The 12,287-nt window shown below is 28.7% G+C and overlaps 1 protein-coding gene across 1 annotated transcript in view; it reads left to right on the top strand.

The window, feature by feature from the left end:
- Positions 1-11,499, top strand: part of LOC107444033 (sodium- and chloride-dependent GABA transporter 3) — an 86,679-nt gene extending 75,180 nt beyond the window's left edge. Inside the window, exons 12-13 of the mRNA XM_071180135.2 lie at positions 2,696-2,866; positions 7,742-11,499. Coding sequence (XP_071036236.1) covers positions 2,696-2,866; positions 7,742-7,861 — 291 coding nt within the window. The 3' untranslated portion in view covers positions 7,862-11,499. The remainder of the gene's footprint in view (positions 1-2,695; positions 2,867-7,741) is intronic.
- Positions 11,500-12,287: the final 788 nt, after the last annotated feature.

The following is a 12,287-nucleotide window of genomic DNA, read 5'->3' as shown; positions in this document are numbered from 1 at the left end:
TTTAAATATGCATTTTAAAATAAGTTTTAAAATTAAGTTATCAGCATGAGTGATCTTCAAATACATAGTTCGATTATGAACTTTAAATTACTTGTATATTCTATTATTCTCGATACGGCTTTCAACGGAGCAAAATATAGGTAAAAGGTAATTTTAAAGGAGTATATATTTTTTAATTTGATTAGTTAAAGTTGTGTCACGGTATCTTTAATTATATGCTTCAAATATTTATTTTGAAAATTAGCAATTCCTGCTTTTTTCAATATACTCAAAGAAAAAAGTAGGTGAACGAATGTTTATCTAAAATACCTCCTTGCTTCAAAACGAGCAAAGTTATAATATAGTTGTAATACAAATTTACGAAATTATTAAGTTATAACGTTTTCTTTTTCTGAAAGAAACTCTTTAACTCCCAATAAAATCCATTTTATGTTTTTTTTTAAATTATTCAAAAAAATACTTATTTTCAGATCCAGAATTCTTATATCATTTTGCTTTTAATGGACATTTGTAGATCAAAATTATTTTTGTATATTGTTTTTTATTAGTTATTAATAAAATCACGGTTCCCACGGTTTAAAAAGTTTTTTGAAGTGGTATGAGATATATCTAGATGGTTTAAGCTAACAATAAATTTTTGAATTAAAACAAAATACATATTGTGCAAAAAATACTTAGGAAATAATTTTGCATTTCCGCAATGAAAGCTAAATTTAAGCATTTTTCAGTAGTCTTGAAAAATCTTAGTTACCACTCATTTATTTTTTCCAGGTCTTGGAAACCCTGTAAAATTAATCCAAAATTAACTCAAATAACTGTTTAAACTGGTTACAATGTTTTCCATTGGTAATTTTCACTGCTAAAAATAAATTGATTTTCTTTTTAATTTCATTCTTTAATTGAAACTATTTTCTATATTGTTTTTTATTAGTTATTAATGAAGTTAATTCTAAATTAACTCATAAGTTGTTTAAACTGGTTAGAAAATTTTCAATGGATAATTTTCACAGCTCAAAAATAAATTGACTTTTTTTTTTTTTTTTTACATTTCTTAATTAGGACGGGAGTCACAAAAATTGAAGTAAACCAAAACTAATTTTAAGATCTATATTTTTACTGAAAAACCTGTTTTTATGGTTCATTAAGTGGAAATAACTATCACCTGGCTACCTCTAAATCCTTTAAATCTGACTGTTTTTAAAATACGCCTTCATTTGTCTCTGGCAAATCATTCTTGGTCTTCCGCTTTTTCTCTTGCCATCAGGGGACCAAGAAAGAGAAACATGCGCTAATTTTTTTCTTGGCATTCTCAGTCTGTGCCCGTCATTCTCTACCTTCTCTTAAATATTTCATCTTCTATTGTAGTTAGGTATGCTTTTTATGATGTAAAATAAAGGGAAAAATTTCATTCAGAGAGAATACTTTATTAGCGTCTGGTTTCGTAACTTAAAATATAATCTGCACACATTAATTACCATATTTAAATTAGTCTCTCGAATCATTAAGATTGCATCGTAGTACGTGAAAATCCAATCATTAGATAAACAGTTATTTAGGTGTTTTCTTTTTTGTTATGCGTACTGTATGCGCTCAAATTTACCCTGCTTCAAGAAATAAATAAATGAAAACTTTAAACATTTAAGAGTTATTTTTCTCCCATAATGCGCATATTGCAAGTCCAATCATAGGCCACTTTTATGATATAAAAACGGTTACAAATATAAAATTCAAATCAGATAAAGTAAACTTTTTAAAGCTTTCCGAATAAAAAAGTTGTTGCCTGAAACAAATATCAGGATATTTGAATAACTTAATTTGTTACAGTTTCCCCCGAAATCCATCCCAGTATGTAATATATTCAGGCTAATCTACACTCTTGACCCTGGCGCGAAATTTCCACTCATGGTTATGGCTGGCGCGTAAATTTAGTTTTGTAAAATAATGAGCTTTAAACTACCATACTATACTCAGAGTTTGTTGTAGGCAAATTTTAAAAAAAGGTGAACAAGAGTTTTAGTCTTTAAGAGGAAGGTTATAAAAAAAAATGCGCAATGAAAATCAAATCTTCGCCATCGAATTAACACTTCTGAATATTTTCGACATCTTGGGGTTTTCCTCCTATGGAAAAAGAAATTATTCATGTAATTAAACCCAAATATCTTTAATGAGCAAGGTGAATGTTAAAAGAGTGGACAAAATTCAAGTTTAAATTCTCTTCTCTGTTGTGGATTCAGATGTTGGAATGTTAATGCTGGGAGTGTTCATCGAGTTGTTCCCAAATTTGCCCCAGATTATAACATTTTGCGCTATTTTACAATTTTTAGTTTCTACATTCATTTATGGTTTTGGCAGCCAAAAATTTTTTTGAACTTCAACTGTTAAAATTTTCAAAATTGCTCACGTTTTTTGTGGAAATAGTAGCGAGGAAAAATGTCTGTCTGACTAGTAGATTTTTTTAGAACTGAAATTCCTGCTTTTGATATATTTCAAGATGCTTCATATTTTATAAAAATCATTTTTAGGTACGTATTTATTTAAACACGAGTTCAATTATTGCTATGACAGTTATTTTTCTACAAGGAAAAAAAATTAAATTATTTTTTTTTCTTTCTTTTTTTTTTTAATTTTTTCTTCATTTAAAATCTATTCTCTTAACTTGTATTGGTTGAAATCTAACATTACCTTCATTATGCAGGGAATCTTCATCTTCAGTTTGATAACGTACAAACCAGTAACGTATAACAAAACTTACGAATATCCTGGATGGGCTATTTTCATTGGCTGGTGTATGGCTCTTGTTTCGATGTTGTGCGTACCAGTTTACTTCGTGTACCAGCTGCTGGTGACTCCTGGCACAATGAGACAGGTATGATATTTGTTGATGAGTTAATTAGTTGAGGCTTAGTTCCACCATCAATTTTAACTTAAACAACAATTTTTAGGTTCAGTTTTATTAACCAATCTGCTTTTGTAACTGATTTCTTTACTTGTCCTCTCGTAATGAACTGAAATTCCATGCTTATAACGAACAGTTCATTACGAACGGAATTTCAGTTCATTACGAAAGAAAAAGTAACGAGAAAGCGTGCATTCTCGTATGAAATGATGTATATATATATTTTTTTTAATGCTTCTTCCTACTAATAGATCTGCTAAAGAATAAAATTAATAGCATAATCTGAGATTATTTTTAAATACAGTGAGTAATTAGTGTTTTAAATCTATATTTTTAGTATCCTTGTCAAAGTTAAAATAAAATTATACACGTTAGAGGTGGCAAATTCCTATTTTAGCGTGAAAAAAAACGAAAACTATATTAAAGTTTATCGAATCACCTGTGAAGAAGGTGGAATAGCGAACATGAAAAACAGTTTGATTGCCTGGCAAAACATGTTTAAATATGATTTCTTTTTAGAAGTGATTCGTTGGGTTGCGATATAGCATTTTTTTTCCTTGTTGAAATATTAATTTAAAATGCGTAGATTTTAGCTTCACTTTGAACAAGAATTTAACAAAATATAAAGGCGGTCATTACAGAAAACCCAATCGATACATCTGGTACTGAACCCAGCACCTCCTAGAGGTGTTGAATCAGTTCTCATTTTCTCTTCTATAAAATTATCAGTTCTCATCTTCTCTTCCATAAAATCATCTCACAAAAATACATCTGTCAATGAACATCAATCAAGTCTAATGCTTACCTCATTAGCAAAACTCAAAATGTATAATAGAAATCGATACTTCGATTTATGAATTTTTGTTGAAAAATTGAAATAAAGATGAGCTCGTATCTGCAATATTAATTCTTGATAAATTATTACTATTCGCCTTTTTTTCATTTTTTTAAAAAATAAGTTCCAAACTCTAATTCTATTTCACACGATTTGTTATGCGATCAAAATTGTAGACTCATATGCTCCAAGTTAACCATAGCACTAAAAAATGCTGCTCAATTTTGGATGCAATTATCTTTAGAGAATAAAAAAAAAATTTATTTCGATTTGAGTGCGTAAATGAAATTATTATTTCAACTAAAACGTTTAAGACGCGTCGAAAAATTTTTGTTAAACTAGCGAGCATACATATCTAATGCACCGATAAAGATAAATGTAGTGAGAAACTACTCAATAACTTAATTTCGTATCAAATAATAAAATCGAGAAAGCTAAATTCCAAATAAAAATTGACAAGCCTCTCAGATGTTCAGTATTTATGTTATATGTTATCTTTATCAACAACAAAAAATTAAATGGGTTAAATTTTTGCATTTGAATAAACAAAATGAAACTAGGTAAGAAAAAAGTATATAATTGAGAAATTATTAGTCCGAATCTCATTTTTTTAAAATTATTGTTATATGCTAATCATTTTATATACAGGGTTATTCATAATTCCCTCTGGGGTTTCGAAGCGTTATAGTAAAAAAACGAAGACGAATATGGTTAAAAAGAACATATGCAATTATTCCGAAAGTATTCAAGTTTTAATTTAAGCAGTTGCCGGTAGATGGCAGTAACATGTACCACTGAAGCCAGTTGTAGTAAACATAAGGTTGTAGTAAACAGAGGGAATTATGAATAACCCTGTATAAGTGTTGAGTATAAACTAAAATATAAAAAAAATGTATTCAGCTGTGGAAAAAGCCCTTTTATTATGCAGTTATTAGTTTCTCCTTACATTAGCATATAGATAAAATACATACATTGGCAAGCTAGTGGTGTTTTCTCAACACAGCGTTTTTTTTTTCCATATATTCACGGGATACGGTTCTCGTCCTGTTTGGGTGTAGACTTCCTATAGTTTTATATTGATAATTAGGGGACTCCGCCCCCTGTTAGCTGATGCTCTTCTACACATCAACATTGCTATGCAATCTTGCATGGTTTACTTTGCTAACCATGCTCACTACTAAGTTAAAAAATCAATTGAAATGTGTTCTAGTGTAGAATCTTATGAATATGAATCAATTATTGGAATGTTTGAAACTAATTCTGTTTTAAAAATTAAATTTTTTATTCAATAACAAGTTATTGAAAAAAAATCTTAAATTTAAATAAATGCAATAAAAAAGCTTACTGAAGCGAAGCAATAATTATGCTTTTATCAAACAACGTGTGACGGTACGTCTCCTATGCATTTTTTCAATGCTAAGTCTTTCATAACTGTAATCAAAGCTTTCTTCTGCTCGCTTTTTTTTAAAGTGTAACAGAACGACTAATACTTATTTTTTAATGAATAACAATAAATAAAATTATTTTTATTGAGCTTGCATGAGTATAATTAATACATAAACATAGAACACTTAATATGAACCATTTGCTTCTTCTAATTCTTCCCAACTTATGGGGCCGAGATAGCCTGGGCGGTAGGGCGTTGGGCTCACGTCCGTGTGGTCATGAGTTCGATCCCTGCCGGCCGAAGACTTCCGGTATACGAAATGGTAACTGGTGCGGGCTAAATCTTTCGGGGTTACAAAGTCCTCCAAGACTTGATCAAAGATTGATCGAGCGAATGTGTCCTCTGTTTAAAACGGGATGTGACGTATGTATGTTGTCTCCGAATCATCCTCAGGGATGTTTCCCAGACAGTCTCCAACAGCCAATCTGCAGCTTTAGCGCAACGAAAATAAAAAGTATCTAAGTATCTTCCCAACTTATATCTCAATATCTTTTCATTGTCCATGCGAGAGAAAAGATTTTTCATTCAGAAATTTGTAAACGTGTACATTTACGCTTTCATGCTTATGACAGCTCACACGCTACTTGATATTTCAATTCAGAAATAATATACACGTTGCTAAATTTCTAGTAAATCGAAGGAAAATTGCAAGTATCAGGCCTGCCATGTTAGCGGCATGTCTCCAAACAGCAAATGCAATTAACCAGAAAGCTTGTTCAGTTTTATACAATTTAAAAAATACGTGGAATAACGTTAAAATGAATATGTTGTAACCTTTTCGACAAAGCAAGCTTATTTAGTAATGTCACATAAAAATTAAAAAAAAAAAACGTATAAATTCCCAACCTATACCGAGTAGAATGTGAAATTGTGGTTCACTTGTTGTGCATGAGGTCAACTTCATCGCGATTTTCCTTTATGCATCACCAAGGGCGACGGCAGAATAATGTAAAAGGGGCTGCAACCTTCTAACAAACTAACCCCCCCCCCCCAAAAAAAAAATTTACAAATATTCTGTTATTACTTATATAATCTTACTTATTACAATATGTTAATTTTTTTTCAACATACATTTTTTCATTGTTAACAAGATATTTAAAAAAAAGTGCGAATTTCTTGTACTTGCAAATTTTGCCACGAGAAACTATTGATGGCGCTGGCATAGCTACTGACTTTGAAACACAAATAACTACAAACAGTAGCTTCGGAGGCCGGGATAGCCTGGTCGGTAGGGCGCTGGGCCCATGTCCAAGAGGTCGTGGGTTCGATCCTCGTCGACCGAACGTGTAGTAAATGGTGACTGATGCACGTTAAATCTGTCGAGTCTCAAAGTCCTCCATGTTCCCATAACAAATCAATACCTCTGGGGGTACTGATCCAGGAGTTTCCTTGTCTTCTGGATTGGTTCAAAATTACAAGGCTACGGAGTTGAACATTAGTAGTCGTAAACCCATGAAATTGGGTCGGCTGTTCAACGACGGTTATAAAATATAATATAAAATAAAATAAAACAGTAGCTTCGTATACTAACGTGTTTGTGCACGCTTAAGATTGGTATTTGTTGTGTTGATATTTATTGAGTTTTAGAAGATATATATATATATATATATATATACTATGTATAAAGATCTGCTCTTACCGGAATTCATCACTGAAGCTACAACGTGGTACGAAATGTGGTGGAATAGAGAAAATTCTTATGAATCCCTTGAATACATCGATTTAGTAATTGAGGGCACACCGTTTCATCCAGCTGTAGCGGAGGCTATCAAATTTGGCCTAACTCCTCCAGCTACTACGTGCACTATTGAACGCACTTTTAGTACAATGCGACGCATCAAAACATGGAATCGGTCTACAATGTCTCACGAGAAATTAAGTAATTTGTGCATGCTCAATGTGCATAAGAAAAGATTCAAAGATGACTCAGAATTCATTGAAAAAGTTATAAACAGATTTGGACAGCAAACAAGACGATTACTATTCTTGTTTGATTAAACAATTTTTTAATTGTTATGTATCATTAATTATTTAATTACTTGTTTTTGAATAAAAATATTTTTATAAATAAAAAAATATTAAAATTTTTTATAACAAAATTGTTTTTCTGTATCTGCTTAATTGTTTAGAAAAAAAGTCAGAGGGGTGCAAGTGCACCTCCTTGCACCCCCCTGCCGGCGGCCTTGTGCATCACTAAGTTGAAGAATGGAATTTCATTTTGCTCTGCCATTCAATTAATATATATATATATATATATATATATATATATATATATATATATATATATATATATATATATATATATATATATATATATATATATATATATATATATATATATTCAAAATTGTGCGAGGCTTCTTTTTTCTCCCTCTTTCATATTTGAAACGTTTTATCTACAAAACTTAATGAGTATAGACCTTCGAGAACTCTTATTTGTGCGTAAATAAATCCCTATAGAATGGGTGGTCAATTTTTCTAGCCTTGTTAATTTTTGAGCACAAGACTGCATTGTATTTATACAATTTGACATTGAATATTCGTTTTATCTCTCATTTTCCAGCGATGGAAGATTTTAACCACACCCCGTATTCCAATGAGGCTGCCAGTTCATGCAACTGATCCAGATGAAGCTGCTAAGAAGAGCCTCACCAACAACCACTACGAGCAATCAAAGCTATAGCTCTTCGCACAAAATACAAAGTTCATTGATAAATCAAAACAAGCCTCATAGGCTCGTTTCATTTAGCAAATCCTGAATGATTGTCTTCATTGAAGACCTCTAGTTTTTGCAACACTTAGTAGGACCACACTTCAACAGCCTTGTATTCGTAAGGTTGCAAAATTAATAAATCAGTTTAGCTAATTTAAAATTATTTTATTTCCGAATAGGCTGTTGAATTAAAATATTTTTTCTATTTAAAATAAATCCTATTTCCACAACATTTAGAAAAATCCAAATGTGAATCTCAATCAACTTTCTTTTAGATTTATAGAGGATTCGATCCTACCAATAAGTATGGTATTCATATGTTCAACTTTAAAATGAAACAGCATTTATTGTAAATTAAGGCTATTGTTTCTTGCTTATTCATAATTTATCTTTATAAATCATTCATATAATTGTAATTACTGGATTCATTATTTATAGAAAACATTTGTTACGATTTTGTTCATTGCATATAGTTGCATACATTGGATTTAAGTTATGAAAATTATAAATTTTGTTTTATAACAATCTTTTAAATTGAATTTCAGATTTCTGTAAGTTAAAATCTTATTTTATCAACTTGAAACATTTTGGATTAGGATTTTGTAATATCTTATTTTTTAGAAATTTTGTAGTTTCTGCATTATAAAGACAAATTTTTTTAGAGTGTTCTGTGTTTAATTTCAATATTTATAATTCTAAAAGCATGTAAGTGTAAGTTTCGTAACCATCTATAATCAGAAATTTAATGTTAGAAATCAAACTAATCTTGTTTCAATGAAATTGAGCAATTTTCGATTTTTCATTTTAAGCAAATATAGTCCTTCTCCATTTTGTTTCAAGTAAATAAAAATAATTCTCAATTCTATAAGTTTTGAAGTTTCTTTCTTATTTGATTATATTTCTTAACATTTGTTGATTTGTAAATGTTAGATTATTTTAGGTTGACAAATCTGTTTTGCTTAAATTAGTTTTTTTTTTAAATTTTAAAATATTTTAAATAGTATTTTAACAATTTTAAAACATTAATCAATAGTTTTTTTTATAACAATTTTAACTAGCTGGTTTTGCTGCATAAAAGAGCTCAATTTCTGGCAGTTAGACGCTTTATTTTCCATCCTGTTGTAAAATTAAATTTAGTTCATTTGTTTGCAGAATATCTGTTTCTGAACTTAATGATTTTTTTCTGATATTAAGAAATTAAAATTCTGAGCAATTATCTTTTAATTTCAGCAAACACTAAAGCTTAGTCAAAGAATTTCTATAAATTACCAAAAACTTGCAACCAATAATAATAATTTTTAAAATTTATTTGAATTACTTTTAATGTAGAACAAGTTGTTTTATGTTCGTAATGTTTTTTATTTTTTCACGTGTTACATTTGAATCAAGTTTATGTTATATTAAAACAATGATTTTACTAAGTGGCAAATACAAGTTTACGATTGTTATTGGAAGTAAAACTTGTTAGATAATTCCTGTTGCTCATGGTCAATTTTGTTGATAATTTATTTCACCCTTTTAGAGCACACATTGCCACATTTCATTTTGTATTTTTTTTTTTTAATTAACACCTTTCACATTTATTGTATTTTCAAATCCATTAAGTTTCTTGTGATCGTTATGAATTGTAAATGTGTAGTATTTCCACTGTCATTCAATTTTCAGTCATATTTATTGGTTAAAAATATAATATATGGTTAAATTGTAACATTTGATATGATCACCTTATGCATTTAACCCAAACGAAGAAAATTTGTAATGATGGTTTAATACTTTAATAGAAAAAATACTTCTTGTTGAACTTAAAACTTTTAGCATTATTTTGTTCGATTTTAAATCAATATTGTTGCAATTCAACCAAATGTGATTTATCCCGGTGAGGTATGGTATCACTTCGTACCATCAGTTGTAAATATTGGTCGTAAATGGATTTTAATCTATGGATTTAAAACTGCCAATGAAGGTACAAATATTTTGTAATTTGTGTAAATCTTTACCAACAAGGGACGAGCTTTTTATAATAGGATGAAAAGGCAGGAACATGGATTTAGAACCCCTCCCCCACCCCCCTAAAAATATAGTAAAGAAAAAAAAATTCCTTCCTTGCAAGTTAAAGCCATTGACCCAATTTTTACTAAGCACTTATTCAGCATAAATAAAAGTGCATATGATCAATATTAAAAAAAAATCCTGATAAATAGTTTTAAAAAAATAGTAAATGAAAGCAAATATATGAGAATTAAAAGAGTGACATTTAAAAAAATATGTTGGCAAAAACTTTTGATTTTTTTTTTACATTTGAATTAGGCTTTGATTTTTGTTAAAACATTTCAAAACCAATAGAAAGGTTTATTTTGAAGAAGCTTCTACCAAAATATACGACATAGATTTCAAAAAAGAAATTTTTTGGACCTCGTACAATGTAGTGTTCTCGAAGCTCATTGCTCCCGATTGGACACTCTAAATAGTTTGAATGTTAAAAGATTTCACTTCATTTACGGCAGTAATTGTTTAAGGATTAAATTTCTTACTAATTTGTGAAATTCAAAGAACGTTTCACAAAACTAATAAAAAAAGAATGATTTTGTAATGAGATTTTATTCCTTCCTGCTGCCCCATATGAACAAAAATTGCCAAAAACTAAAATTAAGCATTGAAAAATGCTGTATTTAAATTTAATTTTTCTGAACTTTTATGCTAAACAAAATAGCAAAGCTATGATTTTATTAAAATTATTGTAAACAGTAATTTTACAAAAGAAAATTTCTGAGTACAAGTTATGAAATGTTTATATAAAAAAATACCAAATAACTTTATTTCACTTAAACTAATATACTTAATATTCGTAAAAAAAAAAATTTACAAGCCTTTATATGAACAAAATTTTCTACTTTTTACTCTAGCAATCAAAAAAAAAAAAATATTTTAAATTTGCCATAATTAAAAAACCAATTTATTAAAATTTATAGTGTTTTCGTAAATATTTACACTAAGCACACAGTCAATCATTCCCAATTCCTTTTTAGCATGTACTAAATATTCATTTTAAAAACTTATAGTAAAATATCAAAAATAAATTTTACAATTTTATTACTTTAAATTTTCATAATATTTAAAAATCCTTAATAAAAAAAATAGACATGTTACAACTTACAGAGTTTTCAACTTACCCACTATCTCTAAAAAAATGACCATTTTACAATACATGAGGTTTAGCTATGAGGTTAACATATTAAAAGGTTTAATTATGAGGTTAACTTAAGAGGTTTAAAACTGCAAGCATTAAGAAAATTTACCGTTAAAATTAATATTTGAACATTTTATAGAAGTTTTTTTTAAAATTAAAAAAAATATCATTTTATGTTTGTTTACACACAAGTTAAATTCAAAAATTATGTAGATAAATTAAAACCTCTGTATATGTCTCGTCATTGTCAAAACAATGTTGTAATTATTGTTTAAATCTTTTGTAGTGAAACAAATTTAAGTTATACTAATTTTAACATTGTTTTTATTTTCATCTGTATGTCTGTTATGTAATCTTAGAAATTATGTTATTACTCATGTGTATAAAAATGATTAAAATTTTCTAGTATCAATGTTTGAAATTATGTTATTTACTTCATTTTCTAAGAAATGCATAACATACCAAAATATACTTGAACGAATTGAAAGAAAAAAAAAAGACTGAAATAAATTAAATATAATATTGTGTTCAATATTTTAAGAAAAAACAATATTCATTTGCAGGAACTAAAATTTCCATTTCCAAAGTGTGGAAGTTTTCATGATTTTTAATTTTCATAATAGTTATCCATAAAATTGAATTTTTCACTAGAATGACTAAAATATTAAAAAAAAAAAAAAAAACAATTTTCCAATTACAACTGATGTTTACTATGAGCATAAATTTAATGGACTCCTAATCCATCATTGATGGCAATTAAATATATCCAATTAAATAGTTTTAATCTGTTCAATATTTTAATCCAAATATCAAGCAGTATATATCATAGAACTCTCATTTTCAAAATTTCTTATATGGAAGGATTTCGATGTGAAGCTAATGAATTTCAATGACTAAATCCGCCAAACCAAAAGAATAAAATTGGCAGACGAATCACGTAAAACGTAATTCTTCTCATAATTGGCGGAATAATGTATGTAAACACCTCATTACGGGATTTAGAAAAAGTTTCACAATTTTGTCGCATCATAAGATTTTGACTCGCGGAACTCAGTGAACCAATGCTCTTTAAATATGCAGAATTCTACGATATCCGTGCAGAAATCGCATGCCCCGCTTCAAGTTTCTAGACCCAGAAGAAAGATAGGAAAAACTAAATTCCACAGTACCCCCGGAATACAATCGCACTTGATTACATTATAAAATATA

The sequence above is a fragment of the Parasteatoda tepidariorum genome, chromosome 1, assembly GCF_982258835.1.
Source record: "Parasteatoda tepidariorum strain Cologne lab strain chromosome 1, Ptep-v5.0, whole genome shotgun sequence".
In the NCBI taxonomy this organism is placed as follows: domain Eukaryota; kingdom Metazoa; phylum Arthropoda; class Arachnida; order Araneae; family Theridiidae; genus Parasteatoda; species Parasteatoda tepidariorum.
Note: the sequence above shows the minus strand (reverse complement) of the source record. Positions and strands in the feature narration are given on the sequence as shown.